Consider the following 26,477-nt stretch of genomic DNA (forward strand, 5'->3'; position numbering starts at 1 on the left):
GTGTTTTATGGAGTTACGTGCGGACCCTCTGCTGTTCAGCCAGCTGCTTTGGGTCTGTGTGTTTAACAGCCAGTGGGTGAGTGTGTTTAACAGCCTTTCTCAGACTTCACCTCCCCAGGCCTTGGTTTCTCCTTCTGTAAAATGGGGATACGGATACTGAGCTGCATTGTAAAATGCTTTGAGATCTCTGGATGAAAAGAGCTAGGCAGTGTCCTCAGTTCGTTAATCTAGTGCACAGCCCTAGCGAAGGACTGTCCTCTGCACTAAAATCCCGTTAGTGCTGATGTGGTGCAGGCGGATTGCAGTTACAAACAGCGGGACCGTTGGCATTTACAGTGATTGTGAATGGGTTTTAGGCATTGAAAGGCCCTTTGAAAAGCTTTCCCTGACACTGATGTTTGTGTTAACACTCTGCGTCTGGGTTGGTTCGTTCCCGCCAGACGGCGCTGGAGCAGCTCTTGGGAAAGGCTCACGCGTAAATGGCCCTGGGCTCTGTTTCTGTGAAAATTCTCGTCCTCTGAGAAACTGACACCCCTGATTGTGCTAAGTGAGGGAACATAACTGAGGTGTAAGTACTGGGGCCCATACGAAAGAGACCCATCTCTGTAATTCCTGCAACAAGGTGTCTGTGTCTAAGCCCAAACGTCCTGAATGTCTAGGCAATGTCCAAGCGTTTGCTCAAATAGCACGTAGCTATTCATTTATGTCACAGGTCGTTATTAGCGGCTATCATTTGCAAGACAGAGGAAAGGCACTTTAGTCTCGCCTTTGGTTCGGTGCGGAAATAGTAGAGACAAGAAATCTAAGAGCGCACAAAGCGAAGCTAATGTCCTTAGCAGGACTAACATTTTCTGTAACCACCACTTTGTAATTCTTCATTTTTTTAAATGTAAACATGAAATGAAAAAGAGCCCGTCAGGTTTGTGTGAGTTGGAGATGACTTAAAATCTCTGAGGAGAGCGGAGTTAAATACGGTTTGGAATGGCAACGATATTGAATGAGAAGGTCTCTGGGTCTGAAAAAGGAGCGCCCGTTCACACTGGCAGGGGATGAATATGGGCAGAGCAGTAACTGTGGCTTTGTCTCCAATTATGGCCTAGCTTGTTTTGCCTTTAAATTCTAGATAGTTGCTTTGGTACTGTACTACTAAATACATGTGGCAGTGTCACTTACAAAACTGTCCTTAAGGACACCGCTCTGTTACAGCTTCTCAAAAGTGGTTTTTTTTATATTTGTTTGCAGTGTGGTTGTAGCTGTGTGGGTCCCAGCACAGGACTCTGTGTAGCTCAGAAGTTTGCACCTTCCATCAACAGAAGGAGGTCCAATAAAACATATTCCCTCGCCCACCATATTTTTTATAGAGACAAGGCGGGTCTCGTAGTATCTTCTATTGGACCTGTTATGCATTCATTTCACATTTAAAATTTGCATTCATTTCTTGATTTACATATTTTAAAATGTACAGAAATGTTGATATTAGACACCATACAGGGTGTGGGGTTTTACAAATATACAGGTAGAATTCCTCCCTCCTCTCTTCATTTGCTGTGATCCTTCGGATAAAAAGTAGCTGTTAGGCAAAAGAATCTATTCTAAAAGTCAGGGTGTCTTTAGTATTGAGTGGCTGGTAGGTTAAGCTAATACCAATAATACATAGTTCTTTTAATTGGTAGATGTCAAAGCATTTTACAAAGACAGGGTTAGTATCATTATTCCTGTTTTACAGATGGAGAAACTGATGAGGCACAGAGAAGGGAAGTGACTTGTCTGAGGTCACCCAGCTGGCCAGTGGCAGAACTGGAAATAGAACCAGGTCTCCTGATCCATCCACTAGGAACACAACCTCGCATTCTGATGAGCAGTAACCCCAAACATTTGTAGTTACAGGCTATCCGCTTTGAAAAGTTTAGGACTGAAAGACATTGTTGGTGATCATTCAGTGAACCTTTATTTCACGTCCTTAAGGACCGCAGTCAGGGGGTTCCAGATGAAATGCGTTTAAGGGCTTCCTCCTTATTCCGTCTATCTCACACTTCAAATTAATATGCCACTGCGGAGGCCCAGCAAACAAGCTGCAATGAACGTGACATGGAATATAGAAAAGAGGGGAAAGGAAAACAGGAAGTACGAGTTGTGACTCTTGCAGCTCAAAACTGTAACTATGTTGAAATATTTTTTGCATTAACATTAGCTGCCCATAGCATAAACTTACGGTTGCCTAATTAGGCTTAAGTGTTTTGATCTGGAAAAAAAATCACTTCTGCGATGGCCATATTTATACTCCCCTTGTCTCAATTTTTTTTCATTTAGGGTCTGATCCTGTATTCATTGAAACCAGTGCCACTGTTCACATTGACTTGACTAGATGCAGGATTAGCCTCTTACTTTTGTTTCATCATATATGAGAGTTTGGGATCATAAGTGATTGCAGCCCAAGTTAAGTACATGTGTCACTACATGCACAAGTAGGCCTGTTGAAGTCAGTGGCACTAATCCCACGAGAAGTTACATATGCAGTTAAGTGTTAGCAGGACGGGGAGCTTAGATGGCAGTTGTGTGGTGGCTGCATGCAGAAAAGAATACAGGTTGTTCTTTATTATTGCATTTGAAAAATCTAAATTAATAGTTTTACGGAAAGTCTAAAACCAGGTTGCTGGGGAGTTGATGAAGGCAGGTACAATACAGCTATTCACCCAGAAGGAAAACGCCTCTTCATAAGCCATGCATGCAATTTGCTTGTTCATTTGCAAATTCAGAAGGCTAGTAAGCATCAAGCACCTTCGTTCACCATTGTTCCTTTCCCGTTTCTATCGAAGGTTGATCCTGCTTGCTTTTTCCTAGAGCTGCTTTTGCAGTTCAAGTATGTGCTAGCTACAAGAGTTTGCAGATGTTTAGTTCTCAGTTATTTTAGGAAATTGGGTTGGGGCAGCGGAGGGGAAGCCACAGCTGGTCTTGGCTGTGGACTTTCCAAGTTTCATGCTTGGAAAGTGAGCTTGGTCTGTCGACGGCTGGGTCACGTCCTCTGTGATGTCTCATGCTATTTTTCCATGCAAGTCTCTGGCTTTTCAGATCATCAGACAGCTGTGGGATTTCTCTACAGGTGACTTCTCTTTGAGCTGCTGGGAAGGTCACTGAACAGTCCTTGGTTTATTAGTCTCTCAAGGCTTGTCTACAGAAGGAAACTGACTAGTTATTTCAGAAAAGCTAAGCTAGTCTGTGTAACTCCCACATGTGGAACTATAGCAGAAGAGTTATTCCAAAATGGCTCTGGTGGTCACTTTCAGCTGTGTGGATTAAGGCCAGAAGGGACGCTTGGATCAAGCTGGTGTGACAACCTGCCTCTCCATGGGCCTTAAATTTCATCCAGTAACATGTTTGGCTAATGGTGCTAGTACTTACAGCATCCTGGAAAGTTAATCAGTCAGACAGGGGCTGCTTTCCAAAATACAAACCCTTTACTGTCTCCTAGCTGAGCTGTTGTCACAGGGGGCTCATGTCATGGCACCATGCTGACAGGATCAGGCAGAACAGACTGTTCCTAAATTGCTACACTTACTGTTCCTTACATTATTCTGGAACCTGAAGGGAGAGGGAGACTATTAGACTAACGGCCAACAGAAGAATGATTGCAGCAGTTTTACATTAAAACTTTATCCTCCTCCCCTCAGTGTGCAAAAAAGGGAGTTCTTGAAAAGCTGCACTAGGGGTGAGTTTGCACAGCTTCCCCTTTCTGACTTCACTGAATCACAGTACACGATCAGGGGGTTAAAATAATGTTTGTTTTTTAATCTTTTCATTTAGAATCGAGCATGATCACAAATAATTTTTCATATGAACACAATACTTTCCCTTCCCCCCCATAAATATGACAGTTCTAAGCCTACGTTGGTAACTGGTTTTTCAAAGGAAAGACGATGCAGTACTAAAAGCACCTAGCCGTTCCTCAATTGATGATTTCTTACCTCAATTCTGTTGACGTACAATAATGACTCACCATTTTGTTTTAAAGCAGTTGTACGTAATCATGTTTTGTTCACTGCCCCAATCACTAGGTGATCCCTTAACCATAGTTAATTGGGTTGTTTGAGAAAAATAGGCATTTACAAAGCTTCATACTCAAATTTTGTGGAACATAAGAATAAAGTTTTAGGATACTATGCGTTGTCCGACTGGAGCGGACCCTGAGGCCAGCTAATCCAGTACCTGTCTGCAACAGGAGCGAGTACTGAGGATTGAGATGAAAGATAATTTTAGGATTATAGGCGAGTAGACAGGAGAATAATTTTCCCCCCGACTGAGGGCTCAACCTCCTCTCTACTACTGTGCTCAAGCCCTGAAACAGGATTGTTGGTTACAATTTACTTATAATGTTTATGGCAGGACCCTGTAGCAAGGGTGTTTTCCTGCACAGGGAGAGGTGCGCTGCTGTTTTTCGGGTCAAATCATGCAGTCCTGTGGCTGTACAAGCAGGAGCATTAGAAGAGGCCCAGAGAATTCAGCATCTTTCAGAGTTCAGCAGATGGCCTGGTGAGAGGTGAGTTAGCGCAGCTGTCGACTCACAGAGGGAAGCCCCAGGGCCACAGAGCAGGCTGCTGGCTCACCCCCGCCTCAGGCACTAGGCACCTGTGGGCCAAGTCGCATTGGGGCTGCATGGACCCATCCATGGACAATCCCAGCAGCAGTTACTACTGCTTGAATTAGCAGTAACGTCCAGTTCTGGTTCTGAGGGGAAAGCTGGGGCGGCCGGAGGGAATACGGATTCAACAAGCACCTAGTCTGTCGCGTCACCCCAGCTACCTCAAACCATCCTCTGCCCGGGTGTGGAGCCTTGAGTCCATCGACCCCTCGTAGCAGAACAAGCAGGGGTTTGAGGCCCTAGAGGCAGAGCTGCAGCGCTGACAATCCCCTTCCCCAAGAGAGTGCTCGGGTCAGCTCTGCCATGAGATGGGGGAAGCTGAGAATTGGTTTGGTGTGTTTTTTGTTTTAACCCACCCCAAACCAGTCTGCTTATTTTTTGTGTCATTTGACCCTCCAGGACTCTGTAGTGTTCAAGTTCCACCAGCAGAGGGCACTAAGTCCCTGTCCATTCCACACCTATCCACTGCACCTCATGTAAAATATAAAACCATCACCAGAACATCTTAATGGAAACATCAACCCACTACTCTGTAGTTTAATGGGATCGCCATTCTCTGCCATTGGTAAACGTAATAAGCTATCCCTTCAGCTCTGGCAGAGTTAAGAAAGAAATAGCAAGTTCAAGGAGAAAAAAAATGCAGAAACCACTGAGTGTTCAGGGAGCAAACATTTAGATTATAAAAATTATTATTGACATAATAGCCCTATAAGCATCAACACTTTGCCTGGAGTGGCTAATGCTGAACGCACTTCATAAAGGCATCCCCCTGGCTGTGCAAAGATTGATGCTGCAGTGGGGCACCTGGACAAGCCCGGCCCCTAACTCTAGGCACTTTTGAACAAAAGTTGAGATCCTCCCATGATTCTGGGAGCTGGCGCTTTAAGGAACATCGCAGCTAGCATGAGACTTGCAATAAAAAGCAGGACAATTGGCAACACAGTCAGACGTCGGGGGGATTGTGGGTGCTCAGCATTTGTTAGGCCCTTTGACAGATACACTGAAGAATTCTTCTCTCAACTGCTGAGGAAGGTGAATAAAAGACACCATCTCTAGGGTGTGTACTGCAGCAAGCGAACTATGTCTGCTAAACTAGCAGTTCGACCTTGGAGGGAGCTGTGACACGCTCAGTACCGTTTCCAGACCCGAGGAAGAGCTCTGTGTAGCTTGAAAGCTTGTCTCTGTCACCCACAGACCGTGGGCCAATAAATGATATTACTGCCCTCCCCCGCCAAGGCTCTGAAATAAGATTGGCACATTCAATTCGCATAAAAAGGAGAGCTGGCGAGCAAAGAATGCTTTTCCTGCTCCACACCTCTGCTTTCCCAGGTACAGGGGAAACAGATTTCTAGGGGGAACATTTTAGCTCAGTATGCAATTCCTAGGGCGGGAGTCAGTCCCTTCTAAGAGGCTGGCCAGTAAAGGTGGGAATATAGCACAGCTAGGCATACGCAGGGGAGCTTTAATCAGCCTAGCACAGGTAACAATAGCAGTGAAGGCACAGAATTTGTCACGCCCCGTGCTCCATTGCCACCCTTACTTCTGTGCTGCTGCTGACGGCGGCACTGCCTTCAGAGCTGGGTGGCCGGAGAGCAGTGACTTCTGGCTGGGGCGTTCACGTGGTTTGCAGAGCGGGAGGACTGTTTTTTTTTTTTAAATCCTGCACCTGCCCCAATCTATTTTTTTCCTGTTCCTGCTATTATGGCAGTGGGTCCTGTGGGACCCCAGTTTCTTGGCCCTTCCCAGAGAACCTCTTGTGCCGCCCCCAGTTTGCACACCATTGGTTTAAGCAGTACAATGCCCCCTAGTGCGGATGCAGGTATAGCTGTTCCTATGCAGGAAGGGGAATGATATTCCCTAATTCCTATATAGCACTTTTCACCTGTAGATCTCAAAGCACTTTACCAAAAAAAAGGGAGCATCATTATCCCCATTTTTACAAATGGGGAAACTAAGGCACAGCAGCAGACCTAAGTACTAGAACACGGTCTCCATAGGATAAGGCAACATTAAAGGGATCCTTTCCTTACATCTTTCTTCTTTTGGCCCCGACACCCTTGTTTCTGCGTCACTTCAAATGAATTAGCCCATAGAAAACAAAATGACCTGAAGATGTCACACAATAATGGATTCTCCCCCCCCCAAAAAAAAGCAAAGGTACAATTTTAGCAGACCCCTGGGGCTTTCGCTGAGAAATAGTGTCCATGCTGCTGGGTCGTGACATTTACTAAAAATGACCATTAAGTGTTTACTTTCCAAACTTGGGGTTTATTTTATAACCGTGGCCTACCTCGACATTTTTTTCCAATTGGATGAATTTTCGAACTTTAAATGGGAGGGGAGGGTTCGTTAGCCAGCTATTTAATTGGCTGACCGTGTTTTCATTTAGAGAGCTGTAAGTGCTTGTTAAAACCATAATACTTGGACTTAAGTAAGTAGCTACTGATAGATTTAGAAGCAACTCGAGTCCTGCCTTCCTTGGCCTAGTCACTTGTGCAGTATAAACGTTATCCAGTAATAATGAATAATCCAGGAGCCAGCTAGCCACAGTTCTATAACAAAACCCAATAGCCAGAAACACAACGCGACTTAAGCAGCCCCCGATTTGCTGTCTCTAGTCTCATGAAGTATAGTAGGAGAATAAAAGTTTTGTCTTAACTACAACTAGGTGTTTGACTCTTATGGACTTCGGCACCATAGATGGGATTCAGACCTGTTAAAATAGTTCTTTTTCCTTGCCAAGAAACCAGCGATCGCATTTCCTCAGGGGCTTCAGTGGCAGCCGCATGATTTCACCACCATGTTGCGGTGTTTTTTGAGGATCACGTTGTTGTTGCTGTCATAATAGAGGACAGAGGTTGCGCTGAGCTTGGTGGGAGCACAACAGGCCTTGGGAACAGCCTCGGGCTTCATCAGATGGACCTGTGGAGGCAAACAAGCTAGTGTGAGAATTTTCATTTGTGAGGAGTGGCTGCTCCTTGCAGGTTCCAGGCAGGATAAGGAACTTGTAGCAGGGAGTTACGAGCTATCTCAAGGTAAACATGTGGTTTTTCGATTTAGTGAAAAGAAAAAGCTTCAAAGAGAGCAGCTCTTACCTGTAAAAAGGCTCTGATTGAATGGGTAGATTATTTTCAACTTTCGTCCAAATATTTATTCTAAACTTTTGGCAGCTCTCGCTGCAGTTTATATTGGACTCATTCTCATGGCTCCACTCCTGCAGGGCAACTCATCAGTTAAACTGAGATTTCTGTGCAGCGCCCTTGTCACGAAATATACTAACCTCAGTTAGAAAATACGCAGGTAAGAGAATGCGGCTTTAAAACGTTGTGTTTTTGTTACCCAGGGATAAAATATTTTGTTTAGATCAACTTCTAGGAGCAAGTGGAAGGTAACCCCCCCGTGGGTCTTCGGTGTCCAAACTGAAAATTAATGTTGTGCAAAAAGTACTAAGTACACAACCTTGTCTCCCTTCTGAAAATGACACTGCCTTGACTCATTCTCCGGGTGACAAGGAATTCTTCCAGTAACTCCCCATCTAATGTAAGGCTAGTAGCTTGTAAGTCATTACCCACACACATGCACCCCTCCCTCGCTACGGACCAGCCAAATACATGCAATTCATTTATTTCAGGCCAATTCAGAATCTCCCTTTACAGAAGCTGGCGCTTCGCTGTCACGCTGCTTCAAGACAGAAAACTGGCTGGCCCTGGGGCCCAGATTCTCAAAGGTGTTTAGGTGCCCAACTCCCACTGAAATCAATGGGAGTTAGGAACCTAAATACTTTTGAGAATCTTGGCTTTGATCTTTTTTACTTCTGGTTCATTTTGCCCTTCCCAGCTGATACATTTCACACACTTTCAGGGGTTTGCTATACATATTATGTTTCTGGAATTGTGGTGATTTGGGAAGATTTAAGTTTAAAGGCAAAGTGTAAGGACATCCAGAACACGAGGATCAGTCATAAATGGTTTGGTATTAGAGAACACAGGTGAAACCGTGACCCCACTGAAAACACTAGCAAAACTACCATGGACTTCACTGAGGCAAAGATTTCCCTGTGGCTTTGTACTGTGGCCTGATCCTGAGTGGGGCTTCTGGATGCTCCCCTATATGAATATTAACAAACAATAATATTTTGTATCACAAAACTGCACTCTCGCAGATGAATGTAGCAGAGCAATCTCTCTACACCCCATGGAATTACATGATAAAATGAAAGTCAATGCGGCTCTAAGATTGAGAAATCAATCACTCACTAGTCAGGAAATCCCAGGAGTTAAAGCATGTCCTGCCACGTGTAGTGTGCTTGGGAAAATGTTGCATTAGAAAACTTTTCTGCTGGGAATTTCCTGCCTAGAGAGCGCTTTGGTTTCAGAACTATAATGGTGCATTAAATGTTTCAACTTTTTTTTCTTAAGTGCCCATGGTGCCTCCTAATCTTGGGAAAGATGTGTACTCTCATATGTGCACATGGGCAAGAGGGTTCTCTCTTATTGGGCATATTCATCAAGCAGCGTTTTCAAGGTATCCTAAAGGCAGAGACTGCAAATCAAACTGTTTTCAGTCTGGCAAAGGCAACACACCTTCCTGAAAACTCGTTCCAGGTTTTCAAATATTAACTGTGTTCTAGTTAACTGTGAGGTTGGGGAGGAATTAGTCAGAATAGGCAATAGTCATTGTCACCACAGTTGGAAACTTTTAACCCCGAGAGATGATTTGTCTGAAAAATCGAGTGAAAAATGGAATTGTACCAGAAAGCATTTTGCAATGTGATAGCCGTTGCGAGTCTGTAAAGCATGCCGTGTGAAACAAAGCTGGCCAATTCCATTATTTCCTGTTGATTCCTTGATCTGCCCATGTAGGCAAATCCCGAACAGATTAAAATCACTGCGTCACTCCAACCCCGTTAATAACACAGATTTTTTTTTAGAAGGAGCTGAACTAGACTTCTGAATCCAAATGCCCTCCAACTTGTAGAAGGCCCAGATCCAGATCTGAATTGTGGGGACTGTCTATTTCAAACAAACAAACAAATATAACATCTCACTTGCGGGTCATGAAAAGATTCTTCTGTGTCTATCAGACCAGCCCTTGGACTGCACTTTTATCCCTCCACTGTGACCTGATTTATACACCAAGTTTCTGACAGCTACTCCAAATGTTAATGATCCTGTGCAATCCCTGGGCCCCTGCAAGTATTAATGCACATACACATTAATAAACTACTGACTAGTGACTGCAGGATGGCGTGATTGGTTGCATTCATGCAGGAATCCAGAGGAAAGGCACATTCTCCTTCGCAGTAAAAAGCAGAATATCCTTGTGGTGCAATCACCCAATCCTGCAAAGAGAAAGATTTTTCAATAGTTAAGCAGCAGGACTACACTCATTCATTCAGTTCTCCGACATACGCAGGAACAATCAGGCTACTCATAGTGGGGCGAGGGGAAATGTCAACAGTTAGGGTTTATTTTGATTTTTATATTGACTGGCGAGTTCCTCATTCAGGGTCATTGATGGATTTCAGGTTGTATCAGTTCGTGTTTTTCTTAGTAACGCCAATGATGTTGTTAAAGCAAGTTCCTGTGAAATCTCCCAGGTAAGATCAAAGTGAGGCAGAGTTCACATACTCTAAACTGGCTTGTGTTCGTGAAGGAGTGGAGGTGAGCCCCAAGGGTGGGCTACATTCCCATTTTTCCCATTTAATTTTCCTGGGTATGAATTTACTGCTAAAGAAACAAGGGGCGCGCGGTGGAATTACCAGCCATCCGAGGTCTTGAAAGCTGACATAGAGTTCATGCCTCCTGCAAACCTGTCTGCCTTCAGAGACATGAATGTCATCTAGAAAAAAAGGGAGGGAGGGAGGGGAGAGATGAGAAAATACCTGTCACTCAAAATAGCAAACATAAAAATCTCACCGGTATTTGCTAGCACCAGTATAAGGAAGACTGTTCCAAAAGAACAACAGAGTAACAGTTAAAACCCCTCAGATTAGTCATATCCTTTGTCTTTGACATAGCAGGTGACAGGAGCTGTTTCTGCAACACCCTGACCCATTGGGACCTCTGATTCAAAATCTTAGAGACTGATGCTACGTCCAGGCTCACCCTGACCCAGATTCCTCTCAATCTAGATTTAATAATTCAGCTGGAGGATTGCTAGAGAAAGCACTGACGGATTCCTGCTGCAGCCAGGTGCTCCTCATTGGGACACTGGTTCTGATTCCAGGAGCGCCGGCCCAGCTTGCTGGATTCGCCAGCTCCGTGGCAACAGCCAGCAGCGTGGAACCTTCAACCTTCAAAATCCCCTGGGATCTCCGAACGTCTTTTGGCAATTCTAGCTACGCCTGACAATGAAGTCCCACTGGCCTCGAAGCCCCTCTGCTTAGCGAGAAGGTTTAAGAGTTTCTTCAGTTTTTAGACTCGTTCCACTTCTCACAGACAGTGGTGCGTGTGTGGGGGGTCTCTTGACATAATCTGAGCTCACTACCTAGCTGAGTTCCTAGATTGCCCCCCTCCTCCACTCACATCTCCACCCTACATTTCTGCATTTTTCAAACCTACATGCTTGCCCAGAAAGCCTGGAGAAGCTACAACCCCTAGGAACATTGGCTCCCTTGAAGAATGGGGCCAGAAAACATTATCCCAGACTCTTTGGGTCACCAAAAGAAGTGAAGGCTTCAGATTGGTTCTAGATGTATCACTCTTAGATCAAGAAACAGCGATTCAGCATGGAAAAAAATCTAACCTTAATCATTCAGGAATGGGCCCCAAATGACTCCCTAATCCCAGAGAGACTTTGAAAGAAGCATATCTTCATGTTCCTAACCATCATCTCTACTGATGCTTGGCCACGCGTCAAAAACATCTCAGGTTCACTGGGATGCCTTTCAGGCTCTCCTCCACTCTAAGGATGGTTTTGAAGCTGATGCTAATATTAATAGCATACTTAAAGGATTCAGTATTCAGATATACCACTACCTAGAAAGTCTAATAAAGTCCTTTCCTTCAGGAAGCCATTGCGGACAGTACAATTTCTCTGTTGTTTGGCTTCATAATCCACTTAACGGTTCCTATGCTAAAAAAAAAAAAAAGCTCTCTCAAAACCTCGTTCATCTGGAACTCACTTGAGGACACATCAGAGCCATGTGTTTCAAGCAGAAGAGAAATTCCTGAAGGAGGGAGGGGCTAACAAAATATACCATGATTAGCGCAGCAGAGGAAAATGGTATTTTAGATAAAGATCATTTTCTTGACTGTAAATACAGCCTTTGTGCTACCTCTAGCTAGCTGGGTCTCTAACCCAAAGCTCTTACCAAAAATCCCTGGAAGCTTGTTTGGATGCGGTAAGTCGTTCGTTTTCTTGGGCTGCCTCTTCTTTAGCTGCTTGACGGCTCGAGTAACTCGGACCGGATTTTGGCTTGCCCGGAAAAAAGTGACCATGAAAGGTTGCTTGGAGCGTGGCCCGCGCCGACCCAGCAGTCCTGCTGAGCCCGGATCGATGCTCTGCCCTACGATGGGCCGAAAACACAAGTTTGTTCCACCACATATGCAAATTAGGCTGTAAAACTAAGCTCTTTAGTCAAAGGGGGAGAAAAATAAGGCAGATGAACATTTAAATAAAAAAAAAAAATCTATAAAAACAAACCCCAATAAAGTCCCAGGATTTTTCTAGTGTAACATCTCCCGTCACCTTCACCAGTCACTGCATTCTATTATTTCCACTCAGCCACCTTTCCTCCCTCCCCTCTGTGTGTTCAGAATCCAGATTTCGGCATCAAGAGACAAGAGTACGCAGGGCTGCCAGAGCAACGATACCTCTGGCTCTACCATAGACTGGAAGTGCGACCTGCCTCCATACAACACATTAAAGAGACTTTACCCGTCATTGTCCAATCAGAGGACACGCTTTGTGAGCTAAATCGCTCTGCTCGGAAGACCAGACAAACGAGAGTAATAATTCGAATCCAGGATCAAAAGAGAGAAGCAATAATTGTGGGGAGGGTGAAACGGGGTAGAAAAGACAAGGAAATGAGCGATCCAAAGGAAATCCAAACAGCTGCAAGTTCCTCGAATTATTTCAAGTTTTTCAGTCTTTTCTAAGGAAGATAACACTCTCCTTCGAGCTCCTCAAAGTTTCCCTGGTCCAGAATTTCACCATTACAGTTTTGGATACTCTCCATAGGGCAAGTGAAGCAAAATGGCAGCGCTACATTCATACATACAGCGCTAGGACTCCCTCCCATTTTGCATTCATAGAGCCTAGGAGCAGAACAAGTGCTGGCTTCCAAACACGAACATAGGTCAGAGGCGAAGTCTCAGTGGCTCCTAAGTCACGTTTGAAAAATGGGAGTTGGGCTCCTAACTCACTTAGGCACTTGTGGAAAAAATCTCACCCCAGGACACGAGACCCTCTGCAAAGGAGGATGGTCTCACGTGTCGGGATCCAGCTTTGGACAAGATGGCACAAGAGAGGTTTCCAAAGGGTTATTGACTTCATTGCAACGTGTTGGAATTGAAGCAGGTGCTTTGTTGAATGAGACGACCTGCCAAAGCATCAGCAGTCTGAGGAAGACCTGGGGGGAAGCATTTTCCTCCCTAAACTTCTGATCAGTTGGAAAGAGGATTTTCGAGGTTTTTCCATTGCACATTAAATGCAAATTGGCCCAACCATTGGTCACCAACCTCAAAGGATGGGGAACCTATCCGAGCCCTCATTCAGGAGGACTCATCTGGGCTTCTGTCAATGCAATGAAAATAAAATCAGGTACTGAGAGCAATTCAGCTAGCGCCGTTACCGCTATACCTCTACCGCTAACCAACTTAATGGACCAGCTCATGAGTGACTGGCAATGTGATCACAGTCTCCGACGGCAACTGGCGGCACAAAGGGGATCCTCTATGTTTTAAGAGGCCATGTTCTTGGTTGGCAGGCAGAGACTTTCCTTAAACTAAGAGCTATGCATATAAAATAACGCAGGAACACACAGGCTGAGCAGAAGGGCCATCTGCAAAGGGGAAAGGTAATTTACACAGTTCAGTATTGCGGTGATCAATCTTTACTGTCAGGCCATCCTCAGAACAGCACAGCTCCAAACCAACTCGTCGCAGGAAAAGGACCTCACAGTACGAGCAGTCGCTGCAGTCTCTCAGCTGGTTGAATCCCTAGACCCAGATCCTCAAGGGCACCTAGCTCCTATTGATTTGAATGCTGAATATCTCTGAGGATCTGGGCCTGATGTCTGACATCCATACTGCTGCTAGCGTGGGCAGTTAGAAGAGAGAAAAATCCTGTGATGCAAATTGTTTCAGGCTGACTGAAAAAAACCAACCAACCAGGGGCCAGATCCTCAGCTGGCGTAAACTGGCATAGTTCCACTGAAGTCACCAGTTTACACCAGCTGTGATTCTGGCCCTTGCTGTTTAGAACTAGTGTTGATTTATCCACCCACCCACCCTGGGCAGTTTCCAGACAGAGAGGACACATTTACTCAAGGTTTTGTGCACCACCACAAACCAAAATAGCCTGATCTTAGCAGCATGCTTATTGAAAGGGAAATATTGTGGAGAGCGGGGACCAACAAGAGCAATTACATTTTCCTAGCCTGAAGGACGAACTCTGAAGTACACCCTTTGAGGTAGCACTTGGAATGGATTTCATCCATGGGTGAAATTAGGAAAGGTTAATCCAGCGAAACACACGTGAGTATCCCTTCAGGCAAGGATTACATTAAACTTATCCTATTAGAATACCCTACACTAGGAAGTGCATTAACATTTTAAGGCATTGATGCGAGCTCTATATTGGATATTCTCCTTAAACACCAAGAGGCATCACACCAAGATCCAGCTAGATTTTTAAAAGCAGCAGGAATTTTAAATCCTTCCAGTGCTTGAGTTAGCCTTACCGTCATCGGTCTCCACATAAAGTCGCAGGCCCAGGTTGTGTTTACGGTTTACTAACCAGTGGTTGCTGGCAGCTGTGACATCAAAAACCAACCAGCCTTCAGCTCCGGCCTGGAGCTCCTGAAGATCTAATAGGAACAAGTCAGATTCCCTACAGAAACGGAAAAAATAGGTAAGCAAAATCAACTGAACGTAGATAACACGACCTGCTTAAATTGTCTGCTCTTCGGGGCAGGGTCTGTCTTTTTGTTGTGTGTCTGTGCAGTGCCGAAGACACACGGGTTCTGAACTGTGGCTACGACTTCTAGCTGCTCCTGCAGTACTAATAATTATTCTCCCCAATGACAGGTTTCAGAGTAGCAGCCGTGTTCGTCTGTATCCGCAAAAAGAACAGGAGTACTTGTGGCACCTTAGAGACTAACAAATTTATTTGAGCATAAGCTTTCGTGGGCCCACTTCTTCGGATTCTCCCCAATGTCCAAGATCGGTCCATATGGGACAGGTATACTGCTACCTATTAAATTACTGCCACCTATTGAAATACATGGGAATGATATCCCCACAGATGAAAAAACAGAATCAGAAATTCTCATGTCCCACTTGTTCTCCGGCTTGCACATAACTGAACATTGTGAAGCGAAAAAGCAGATCGACAGTTTCGGCTAATAAGAACCCAGATTTGTGTCTAGCTCTATATAAGAAAAACCATTTTTTCTGTTTCCAGCTCAAAGGCACCGGTCGCTTTCACTGCACCTGTTGGAATACTCCTTCATGATCTCGTAGATGCTGATGTGAAGAGTTTTGTTGACATCACGAGTGAAACTTCGCAGCTTATACATTCGGAACTCGGCAGCTGTTACAGATTCTCCAGTTGGAATCTGGGTCAGGTCAAATCGAAATTCCTTCCAGTATGGCTTCTGGTAGAAGATGTCTCTGTCATGTTCAACTGGAAAATAAAGGATTGGGGAAAATGAGGATACAAATGATACCCCGACCATTTATCGATCTTACCAGCAGAGCATTGTTACACCCCAATCTGATGAGAACTGGGTTTTAATAGGATCCTCTAGAATTCATTTACCTTGCATTCAGTGACAAAAATCTCCCTAATACCTTGCTTTTTTAGCATTCTGTATGAAATTGCTCATGAAGGGTACCTGTTTTTAACTTATTCTTAGGGCTCCGTGTCTGTCATGGAGGTCGCAGAAGTCACGGATTCCCAAGCAGCTGGTGCCACTGGCCCTGCTCCCCTCCCACCCCCAGCAGCGGCCTCCCAGGGCACTCCCCCCCCAAACACACACCAACAGACCCCCCAGGGCGCGCCCCGCACAGCAGCGGTCCTTGGGGCGGCTGGAGCAGTCACTGCTCCAGCGGATCCCAGCAGCTGGTGCCCCTGGCCCCAGCCCCCCCGGTGCGCCCCTCCTCCTGAAGCAGCAGCCACCCCAAGATTTAGTCACAAGTATTTTTAGTAAAAGTCACAGACAGGTCACGGGCTGTAAATTGGGGAGAATGATGCCAACTTCTTTGGGAAAGTGCTTTGAGATCTACAGATGAAAAGCACTAAGAAGATCTAGGGGTAAAAGTTTTATTTTGGGATTTTAAATTTAGCCAGGAGGAGGCAGTTTCGTCTATGTAGATCTTCATGGGCTTCCCATCTCTAGACCTGACATTTATCTCTCTCCCCTCCCCCTCTCCTCCCCCCATTTCTTATTAAAGAAGTGCCCCTACCTGCCAGAATCGGCCTGAAAAACTGCTGCACGTCATAGCGAATCCTCAAATGGTTTTGACTTTTTGCCTACATCATGCTGGGTGCCCCGTCCAGGCTACCCCATCCAGGGAGGCCCCCTGCACAACAGGAATTCTCAGGGAGCTGTTTCCACCCCTTTCTTCAAGGCCCTTTTCTTCTTTGCAGGTAAGGTTCCCATACTCCTTACAATGGGTCCTCTTTGCAGCCTGCTGGAGGCAGAACCAGACCCACCAGTCAAGGCAGGATGGGCAGGGCCGTGCTCCTGAAGAACCTCCCAATTTTTGTTCTACCTCCTTAGCCGTTGGCCAACTTTCCCAGACTTGTTGCTGCGGAGCAGCAGCTGAACGCTAACAAACCCCAGACCAGTGTGGGATGTTTGTTTCTCCTGAGGTTCAGCTTTCACTGAGCTGTTGTTTAGACTCTGGGGATCTACAGAGCCCCCCTCTGCTGATCCTGAATGCTAACTGGCTCCCAGCCCAAAGCACAGAGAATCCGGCAGAAGACATACTGCTCCCAGCTGGCAGGCACGGGCACTAACATGTGGCCATTGTCATATCAGAGGTAACCAAGCACCCTTCCTCTATAGCTGATATGCATGCTACAATTCTGTTGGCTGCAACAAGTCGGACAGGTGAGTGAAGCTGGACTTGTGTCAAGAATTCTTATTGATAGAGGACGTGGCCCAGCTGTCCTTCCTCTGTGGCCACATGCTAGCTCAGGTATCACTGCTTGCATGCCTCCCCCATGGCACTACTGCCTTGGAGGCACTGCCCACCTAGGCGGCACCATCAGGGAAACTGAGGCAGGAGTGCAGGGGTAACCATTAAGCCATGGGGACATTGGGACTGGGCTCCTTCCTCCCCACTCACTTCAAGTAGCACCAGTCTCCCTAACACAGCCCCCTTCTCCAAACACACCCTTTCCCCCCACCCCAGACCCATGCACATGCTGTTTCCCCTTGCCCTCCCAAATCTCCACTTTCTCCCCCTCAACCATAATATTTCTACTCATCCATTTGTCCTCTTCAAACACAACTCCCCCCATCTCCCGGCTCTTTACTGAGGCCATGAGCAAAAGACTTTAAAAAAAAAATGCATGGTTAAAAATCAATGTAATCTAATCCGGGACCACAAACTCAAAATGCATGAGTCCTAACTGTCTGCTTATTGGATGGCTTCACTATGGGGCAGAGTTAAGGTTGCTAAGGTACCTTAACATCATCAGATTTCTGTTAATTTTAACCCGAACTCTAACTTCCTGGGTTTGTAATGCCTGTTCGTGGAATAACTGCAACATCCCTGTAATGTTATTTACCCTCATGCTACTGATATGTCTCCCAACCTTAACTCTATCTTAACACAGTATTTTGCCTGGTTACGTCTGAGAGATGTGCCTATTTAAAAAGGCCATGCGTTCTCATGGCAGGAATGGTTTCCTAAAAGGACTGTTACACTCTTAAGGTGACCAGAGGGCAAGTGTAAAAAAATTGGGATGAGGGTGAGGGGGTAATAGGTGGCTATATAAGAAAAAGCCCCCAAAATCAGGACTGTCCCTATAAAATCAGGACATCTGGTCACCCTATACACTCTTGAGAGTCTAAGCTGTATTTAAAAGGTCAAATATTGCAAAGGTGGAAACACACACACAATTTGTTTTAAAAGTTCTCTTCAGAGTAAGAGATTATTTAAAATAAATTATTATTAATTAAAAATTATTAGATTTGGGGACCATTAAAAAGGAAGTCTTAAAGCTCTTTCAGCCATTCTCCCTCCGACAGAATTTGAGTCCACAAACTATTTGCAACACATCTGCACCATCTACTGGATACTACAGGAATGCAACTCCGAAATCCAGACTGAGGCTAGTACATGATCACCAGATGTATGGCTTGTAGCCGGTGAAATATGGATCACCTAAACCCTTGGGATTTAGGCATAAAAGCCAAATGGCCACATGGTCTCTCTCTCTCTTTGATTTGTTCACTTTCCTGTATAAATAAAACACCCTGGAAGAAAGAGGTTGAAGACACTAACTCTGGAACCTGCTGTATGCCCGGCTGTAAAACTAAAACAATTGAATTCTTGCTCTCCTCCTCTCTGGACATTAGGGTGACCAGATGTCCCGATTTTATAGGGACCGTCCCGATTTTTGGGTCTTTTTCTTATATAGGCTCCTATTACCCCCCACCCCTGTCCCGATTTTTCACATTTGCTGTCTGGTCACCCTACTGGACATCAAGCAGCAAAGTGCAGAGCAACCAATCCTGAACTTGCTCCAGCAAGTTACAAAGGCATCAAAAGGACCCTAGTAAAACCACAGCAGATTATTCATCGATTAACGCATTCCACAGCCAGACAGGACCATTGTCATTATTCAGTCTGCCTTCCTGCCCAACACAAGCCACAGAACTTCCTCCAAATAATTCCAGTTTGAACTAGAGCATCCAATCTCAATTTCAAAATTGCCCATGATGGAGAATCCACCACGATCCTTGGTCAGTTGTTCCAATGGTTAATTACTCTCACTGTTAAACATGTCCACCTTATTTCCAGTCTGAATGTGTCTAGTGCCAACATCCAGGCATTGAATATTGTTATACATTTTTCTGCTATATTGAAGAGCCCATCATCAAAATATTTGTTCCCCCTGTAGGTGCTTATAGACTGTGATCAAGCCACCCCTGAACCATCTCTTTGTGAAGCTAAATAGATTGAGTTCTTTGTGTTTATCATTGTAAGGCAGGTTTTCTAATCCTTGAATCATTCTCGTGGGTCTTCTTTGGACCCTCTCCAATTTATCAACCCCCTTCTTGAACTGTGAACATCAGTAGAAATCCAGGAACCTCTAAAACAAGCAAGCGAGCAGTACCCTCCCTTCAAACCTGCCACAGGACAACCTGGAATCAATGAGGTTATTGGTGAGTTTTTGTTCACTTTAGTTAATTAATTGGATCATTGAATTGTTAAATTAATAAGATTTGGGTCAGCCAGAGCCTGATCTCAGACTGAGGCGCTTGGTGCTACTGTAATAAAATAATAAGAATAATGATAATCAAACATTGACCCAATCCTCCTGTGAGCCCTGATAAACCTGGCAAAGAGCAGAAAGAAGAAATCCTGTTTAAACAAATGATTTGATTTGATTTTTCACTAGAAGGTCTTGCATAGGACTGAGAACAACAGTCTCTTCCTTCTATTTTATGAAATGTGCGTGGGAACGTCTATATGTTTCTGAACCCAAGTTCTTTTGGGAGCACATATGGGAAGCCACATGGGAGTTGAAAGTGGCCTGTTTCCCAGCCAGTCAGCTGCACTTTCAGTTTAATATTCAAGTGAGAAATTCTATCAACGCTCAGCTGAGTGATTAGTGAGACACAGTGGGTAAGGGAATATCTTTTATTGGACCAACTTCTGTTCTACAGGTTACCCGCAGAAGAGTGCTCATCTCTCTCACCAACAGAGGTTGGTCCTGGAAAAGCTATTACCTCCCCCACCTTGTCTCTCTAACATCCTGGGACCAACAAAGCTACACCACCACTGCATACAACATCAAACTGATATGTTTTCATTTGCTTTTATTATTGCCACATAACAATTTGGAAAAATCAAAGAAAAAACCTGATCGGTTCGTCCTTTTCTCCCCCAGCTGTATAACTTGTTTAGGCCCGGTTGACATTTTCCCATTAAAACTGCTTTTAGACAGAGAATTATGTTTTTGGCACAATGAACATTTTCACAGAAAGCATCTGCTTTCGGTGGAAATGCAGCATTTTGTTGAAAAACCAAAGACTTCCTGGTGTTTTGAGGGAAAGTCAAAAGTTTCCACACACACACAAATCTGATCAGCTCTAACCTTAGCATTTACGCTATCGGATATAAAGATTCTCTTTTAACGGTGAGTTAGAAATACCATTGTCTGTAATGAAAGGACAGAATTAAATGATTAAAAACCAAAAAGTCCTATTTCTGAAATACAAGTAACTTCTTACACAAACCCAGTGTTAAAATAGTGAGCAGTTCTTCTTGAAGTCAGCCAAAAAGGGGTATTAAAATGAATTATTTATAAAAATCAAATAATAATAATACATTAAGCAAATTAGTATTAAAACCAAAAACTATTAAATCAATCTAGTTTGCAGATTTCATTTTAAAATCTAGCTGGCATCCCAATATATTATTAATTTAGAAACCATTCTCACCTACACATCCACGCAACTGTAAACAACTTAAAAACACATCTCTCCAAGTCACTTCTAATTAACAAAACGTTTAAATGGAAAGTTCTAGAGCCATTAATATTTATTCAGTTTCAGTAATGAATAAATATGTTTAAGGGTTAGATGGTTTTGAAAATGTTACCCTAAGTGATCTAAGATCCTAAGTCCCATTTTCAAAAATTATTTAGGCACTTAGAATTCTAAAGTCTAGCAAAGTCAACATGCGGTCTTTACTTACTTAGCTGGTTTTGAAAATTTTATCCATAATCTTCATACCAGGCACTTAAATGCATGGTATCTCATTTATACATTTGACATTGTTAGCAGGGAATATAAATATAACACAAGCAACTAACTATTGCCAAAATGTACAAATGCTTATATATACAAATGCTAGAAGTCTAAATATTAAGATGGGTGGACTAGAGTGCCTGGCATCCTGGCAACTTGGTGGAATGAGGATAATCAATGGGTCATGGTAATACCAGGATACAAAATATATAGGAATGACAGAGTAGATTGTGCGGGTGGGGAAGTGGCACTGTGTATGAAAGAAAGCATAGAGTCAAATAAAGTAAGCATCTTAAATGAATCAAACTACCCTAGAATCTCTATGGATATTAATTCCACGCTTGACCAATGAGACTATTGCAGTAAGAATATACTAACCACCGCCAGACCAGGATGGTGACAGTGATTGTGAAATCCTCAGAGGGGTTAGAGAGGCTACAAAGGAAGAAAATGCAATAATAATGAGGGATTTCAACTATCTCGTCTCAAGAAAAGATGAGACATAAAATTTCTAGACACCATCAATGACTGTCCTGGAACCCACAAGGGGAGAAGAAATTCTTAATTTATTCCTAAGTGGAGCACAGGATCTGGTCCAAGAGGTGAATATAGATGGACCACCAGGTAATAGCAACCGTAATGTAATTACATTTAACAACCTTGTAGGGGGGAAACGTGCCAAAGAAACCCACCATGGTAGCATTTAACTTCAAAAAGGGGAACTGCACAAAAACGAAGTTAGTTAGTTAAATGGAAATTAAAAGGAACAGTCATGAGGGTGAAATGCCTGCAAACTGCATGGAGACTATTTAAAAACACCATAATAGAGGCTCAAACTAAATGTATACCCCAATTAAAAAAAAACATAAGAGGACCAAAGAAAGGGCACCACGGCTAACCAGCAGAGTAATGGAGGCAGTTACAGGCAAAAAGGCATCTTTTAAAAATTGGAAGTTAAATCCTAGTGAGAAAAATAGAAAGGAGCATAAACTCTGCCAAGTCAAGTGTAAAAGTATAACTAGGCGGGGTAGGCCAAGAAAGAATCACAAGACCAACTAGCTAAAGACACAAAAACTAATAGCAATATTTTTAAAGTACATCAGAAGCAGGAAGCCTGCCAAACACCCACTGGGGCCACTCGACTACTGAGGTGCTAAAGGAGCACTCAAGGAAGACAAGGCCATTGCAGAGAAGCTAAATGCAGTGAAGACCAATGGAAAGAATTCAGATGATGTGGGGGAGATTCCCACAGCTGAATCAGTCTTTTTAGGTTACAAATCTCTATTGACACCTCAATCTGGGACAATTCCTCAGGAGGTTTTGGAATAAATTGATAAATTAAACAGCAATATGTTTACACAGATGATATTCACCCAAGAGTTCTGAAGGAACTCAAATACAAAATTGCAGAACTGTGGTATGTAACCTATCACTTAAATCAGCCTCTCTGTCAGATGACTGGAGGGTAGCTAATGTAGCACCGATTTTTTTTTTGAGCGGGGGAGGTTGCGGGAGGGGGGAGAATAAAAAAATTTAAAAAAATAAAAAGGCTCCAGAAGCAATCCTGGTAATAACAAGCTGGTAAGCCTAACCTCAGTACCAGGCAAATTGGTTGAAATGATAGTAAATAACAGAATGATCAGACACATAGATAAACACAATATATTGGGGGAAGAGTCAAAATGGCTTTTGTAAAGGGAAATCATACCTCACCAATCTATTAGAATTCTCTGAGTGTATTAACAAGCATGTGGACAAGGGTGATCCGGTGGAACTAGTGTACTTGGATTTTCAGAAAGCCTTTGACAAGATCCCTTACCTAAGGCTCTTAAGCAAAGTAAGGCGTCATGGGATAAGAGGGAAGGTCCTCTCATGGATGAGTAACTGGGTAAAAGATAGGAGGCAAAGTGTAGGAATAAATAGTCAGTTTTCACAATGGAAAGAAATGGCGGGGTCCCCCAAGGATCTATACTGGGACCTGTGCTGTTCATCATATTCATAAATGACCTGGAAAAGTGGGTGAACAGTGAGGTGGCAAAACTTGCAGATGACACCAAATTACTGAAAATAGTTAAGTCCAAAACTGACTGTGAGGAGTTGCAAAGGGATTGCATGTAAGTGGGCAACAAAATAGCAGATGAAATTCAATGTGTAATAAGGGCAAAGTAACGCACACTGGAAAAAAATAACCCTAACTATACATACAAAATGATGGAGTCTAAATTCGCCGATACCACTCAGAGAAGCGATTGTAGTGGCATCACGGCTAGGTCTCTGAAAACATCTGTTCAATGTACAACAGTCAAAAAAGCGAACAGAGTGTTAAAGACTATTAGAAAAGGGACAGATAACAAAACAGACGATATCACAATGCCACTATATAAATCCCTGGTACGCCCACACCTTGAATATCGCTGTTGCCCCCTCTCAAAAAAGATCTATTACAATTGGAAAAGGTACAGCGAAGGGTCTGAAACAGCTTCCATATGAGGAGAGATTAAAAAGACTGGGACTGTTCAGCTTAGATAAGTAACGACTAAGGGGGGCTATGAAATCCTGAATGGTGTGGAGAAAGTGAATAAGGAAGTGTTATTTACCCCTTTGTGTAAGAACTAGGGGTCGCCCAATGAAATTAATAGGCAGCAGGTTTAAAACAAACAGAAGGGAATACTTCTTCATACAACGCACAGTCAACCTGTGGAACTCATTGCCAGGGGATGTTGTGAAGGTCAAAAGTATAACGGGATTCCAAAAAAGAATTAGGTAAGTTCCTAGAGGGTCGTTTCATTGATGACTGTTAGCCACAAAAGTCAGGGACACAACCCCATGCTCTGGGTGTCCCTAAATCTTCAACTGCCAGAAGCTGGAAATGGATGACAGGGGAAGGATCACTAAATAATTGCCCTGTTCTGTTCATTCCCGCTGAACCATCTGGCAATGGCCACTGTCGGAAGACAGGATACTGGGCTAGATGGACCATTGGTCTGACCCAGTATGGCCCTTCTTACGTTCTTAATATAAAACAGTGGGAAAATCTGCGAAGAGAATGTCCAAAGAATGTTTATATAAGGGGCATGAACAGCAAAATGCCCTTCTCCAAAACGAAACACTAAGATTTTAATTATCCATCCATGTGTCTTTAAAAAATGTTCCCTCCAGCTACTGGGCTCACCACAAGCTACATTTTATAAAAAGCATCAGGCAAGGCCAGCCTGGGGCGGATGCGGAGAGCACTTCCTGTTCTCGTGGTGTGGGCCTGGCACCGGGGGATGGACAGCTGTGCTGTGGAAGGATGTTACAGAATACATTTGGTGAGGAGAAACCTGCATTTTGATCTCGCCATAGAAAAAAACAAAACAAAAATCACCACCACGCGAACATCTGCACACTTGCGCCAAAGCCACCGGATTAATTTTAAATTTTTTTTAAACCCATCCATAGCCATGACAAGTAGAGTCACGACTTGTCAAGGAGGAGTTCTGCATACAATGTGCACTGGGGTCTCATAACCTGTTCTTAAACTTAATCTACTCCCCCACCCCAATTAACAGGGAATGTTCTACTAGGACTGAATGGTCCATTTAGAACAGCAGAGGGAGCATCATAACGAAACGAATGAAGGCCTTTGATTTTGGTCCAGATGGCTTGCAGGGATCCATTTCTTTCCACTGACCAAGCATCCATGCTGAAAACATGGCCCTGAAAGCACCCTCACTGGCCCTGCCAAAGTATATTAAGATCTGGTAGGTCTTTATTATGATGTACTATTATATAATGCATCAATGTTCAGCCGTAGCAGTTCTCAGGCTTCCAGCTGCTCAAATTGTGTTGGGATTAAAGTTAGGGAAGGAAGAAGCAAGATGATACTCAGAATGATATGACTATAGTGTCCAATATTTAATGACCAGGCAAGTCTTATAGATAAATGGTGCATACCTTTGAAAAACTGAAGTTCTCAGTTTTCCATTGGAATAAAGTATTTGTATCTATCCTTGACAATTCACAAGATATTGGACTTTAAATAGGTCACTGACTCCTCTGCTTAGCGATGCTTTTTTGGCAGAGAACAAGGATGGTGTATTGCAAGTCCTGGATCTCAAACAATGTCGTTTTCATGCCCTGAGTTATACCAAAATTTCTCCTAGGTGAGGACTTGATATATACCATTGCTCTGAAGAAATCTATACACAGGAAATCTGCCATGTGCTAGGTGGAGACAAGAGCTAGAATACACAAAATGAGACAGAAACCGACATGTATACATACACAGAGTACATAGAAATCAATGAGAGATCTGATCAGCTGATTGAATTTCTATCGAGAAAGTTACATTGGGCAACAGCAAGATTTCTATCTTTCCTCCTCTCAGCTGTGGTTATTTATGGACGCAGTGCTATGGAATACTGTTACTTTCCTAGTTCTCGAATACAGAAATGACAGACAAGAGATACAGGAACAGCATCAGCAACTTGCTAATAAAATCCATACTAACGACTTCGAAAACTATAAACAACTGCAATTAGAGGTTTTCCCAGAATACTTGAAATTTGTCATCTATCTGCTGTATAAACATGCATTCGGGGAAGGGCAATAGGAATTCTTGTGGCAAAAATCAAGGAGGTCTGGGCGGGAACATCACAAGGAGATGCTAAATGTGAAAATTCTTCTGGGTGTTTTTCAGTGCTGTAATTATTCCAAAGTTGGTTTCGTTTAGTGCATTTCAGTGGATCGGGTGAGTTCTAAAGCAAAAGGCTTAGGGGGGCTGACCTAGGAATCCTCAGTGTAATCTCAGTTGCAGTCTTATCATTTGTATATAGTGTGGCACAAAGCTGTGGAAACTGTCTTCAATGGGACCAGACTTAGAATCATAGAATATCAGGGTTGGAAGGGACCTCAGGAGGTCATCTAGTCCAACCCCCTGCTCAAAGCAGGACCAATCCCCAGACAGATTTTTTGCCCCAGATCCCTAAATGGCCCCCTTAAGGATTGAACTCACAACCCTGGGTTTAGCAAGCCAATGCTCAAACCACTGAGCTAACCCTCCCCCCATAGTCCCTGCCTTAGTTCACACAGAAGAAGAGCTCTGTATAAGCTCGAAAGCTTGTCTCTCTCACCAACAGAAGTTGGTCCAATAAAAGATATTCCCTCCCTCCCACACCTTGTCCTTCTTAGTTCCTGCAGGGCATAAGCAATAGAAGGACATTATGAAGTGTGGTCTAGGGAGTATGGGGCACGTCCTGACCTGGAAACATCATCTATGCACAGCCAGCTGCAGAAGTTATTCCTACTTTAGTAGATTGCATTTGGGGCTGGTGTGGAGACCTACGCTGACCACGAAAAGCAGAGTGTCCCCGTTTGAGGGGTGGTTATGGAGATCACACCACACTTTTCAGAATGTGTCTCGTGTCCGAGGCTCAACTCTCTTGCTGTTTCTAGCTGCGTGTGTGAGAGCGTTCGTGGCTGTGTGGGTGGGAGCTCAGAGATTTTCAAATCCTCTGGGAACTGGCGATCCAAAGCTTTTAGGCTGCATTAAAAAAAAAACAAACCTCAGTCCGAATCAGTCAGTGTGCATGTAAATGTGTGTGTAAACGCGATGGGATTATTAATTTTAAAGCACTGTGGGCAGACAAGGACTGATGCAGTGATGTGTCTGCTAGGGTGAATCGGGAATAGGGTCGTTTT

At 43.9% G+C, this 26,477-nt stretch overlaps 1 protein-coding gene across 1 annotated transcript in view; it reads right to left on the reverse strand.

Annotated features, from left to right (window-relative positions):
• Positions 1-6,789: 6,789 nt before the first annotated feature.
• LOC128827675 (bone morphogenetic protein 8A-like) overlaps positions 6,790-26,477 on the reverse strand; it is a 36,138-nt gene continuing 16,450 nt past the window's right edge. The window contains exons 2-7 of the mRNA XM_054011670.1: positions 15,295-15,487; positions 14,544-14,692; positions 11,952-12,146; positions 10,398-10,477; positions 9,867-9,977; positions 6,790-7,558 (exon numbers count right to left, since the gene is read on the reverse strand). Of these exons, the coding sequence (XP_053867645.1) occupies positions 7,409-7,558; positions 9,867-9,977; positions 10,398-10,477; positions 11,952-12,146; positions 14,544-14,692; positions 15,295-15,487 (878 nt within the window). The 3' untranslated portion in view covers positions 6,790-7,408. The remainder of the gene's footprint in view (positions 7,559-9,866; positions 9,978-10,397; positions 10,478-11,951; positions 12,147-14,543; positions 14,693-15,294; positions 15,488-26,477) is intronic.

The sequence above is a fragment of the Malaclemys terrapin genome, chromosome 22 (assembly GCF_027887155.1).
Source record: "Malaclemys terrapin pileata isolate rMalTer1 chromosome 22, rMalTer1.hap1, whole genome shotgun sequence".
Classification (NCBI taxonomy): Eukaryota; Metazoa; Chordata; order Testudines; family Emydidae; genus Malaclemys; species Malaclemys terrapin.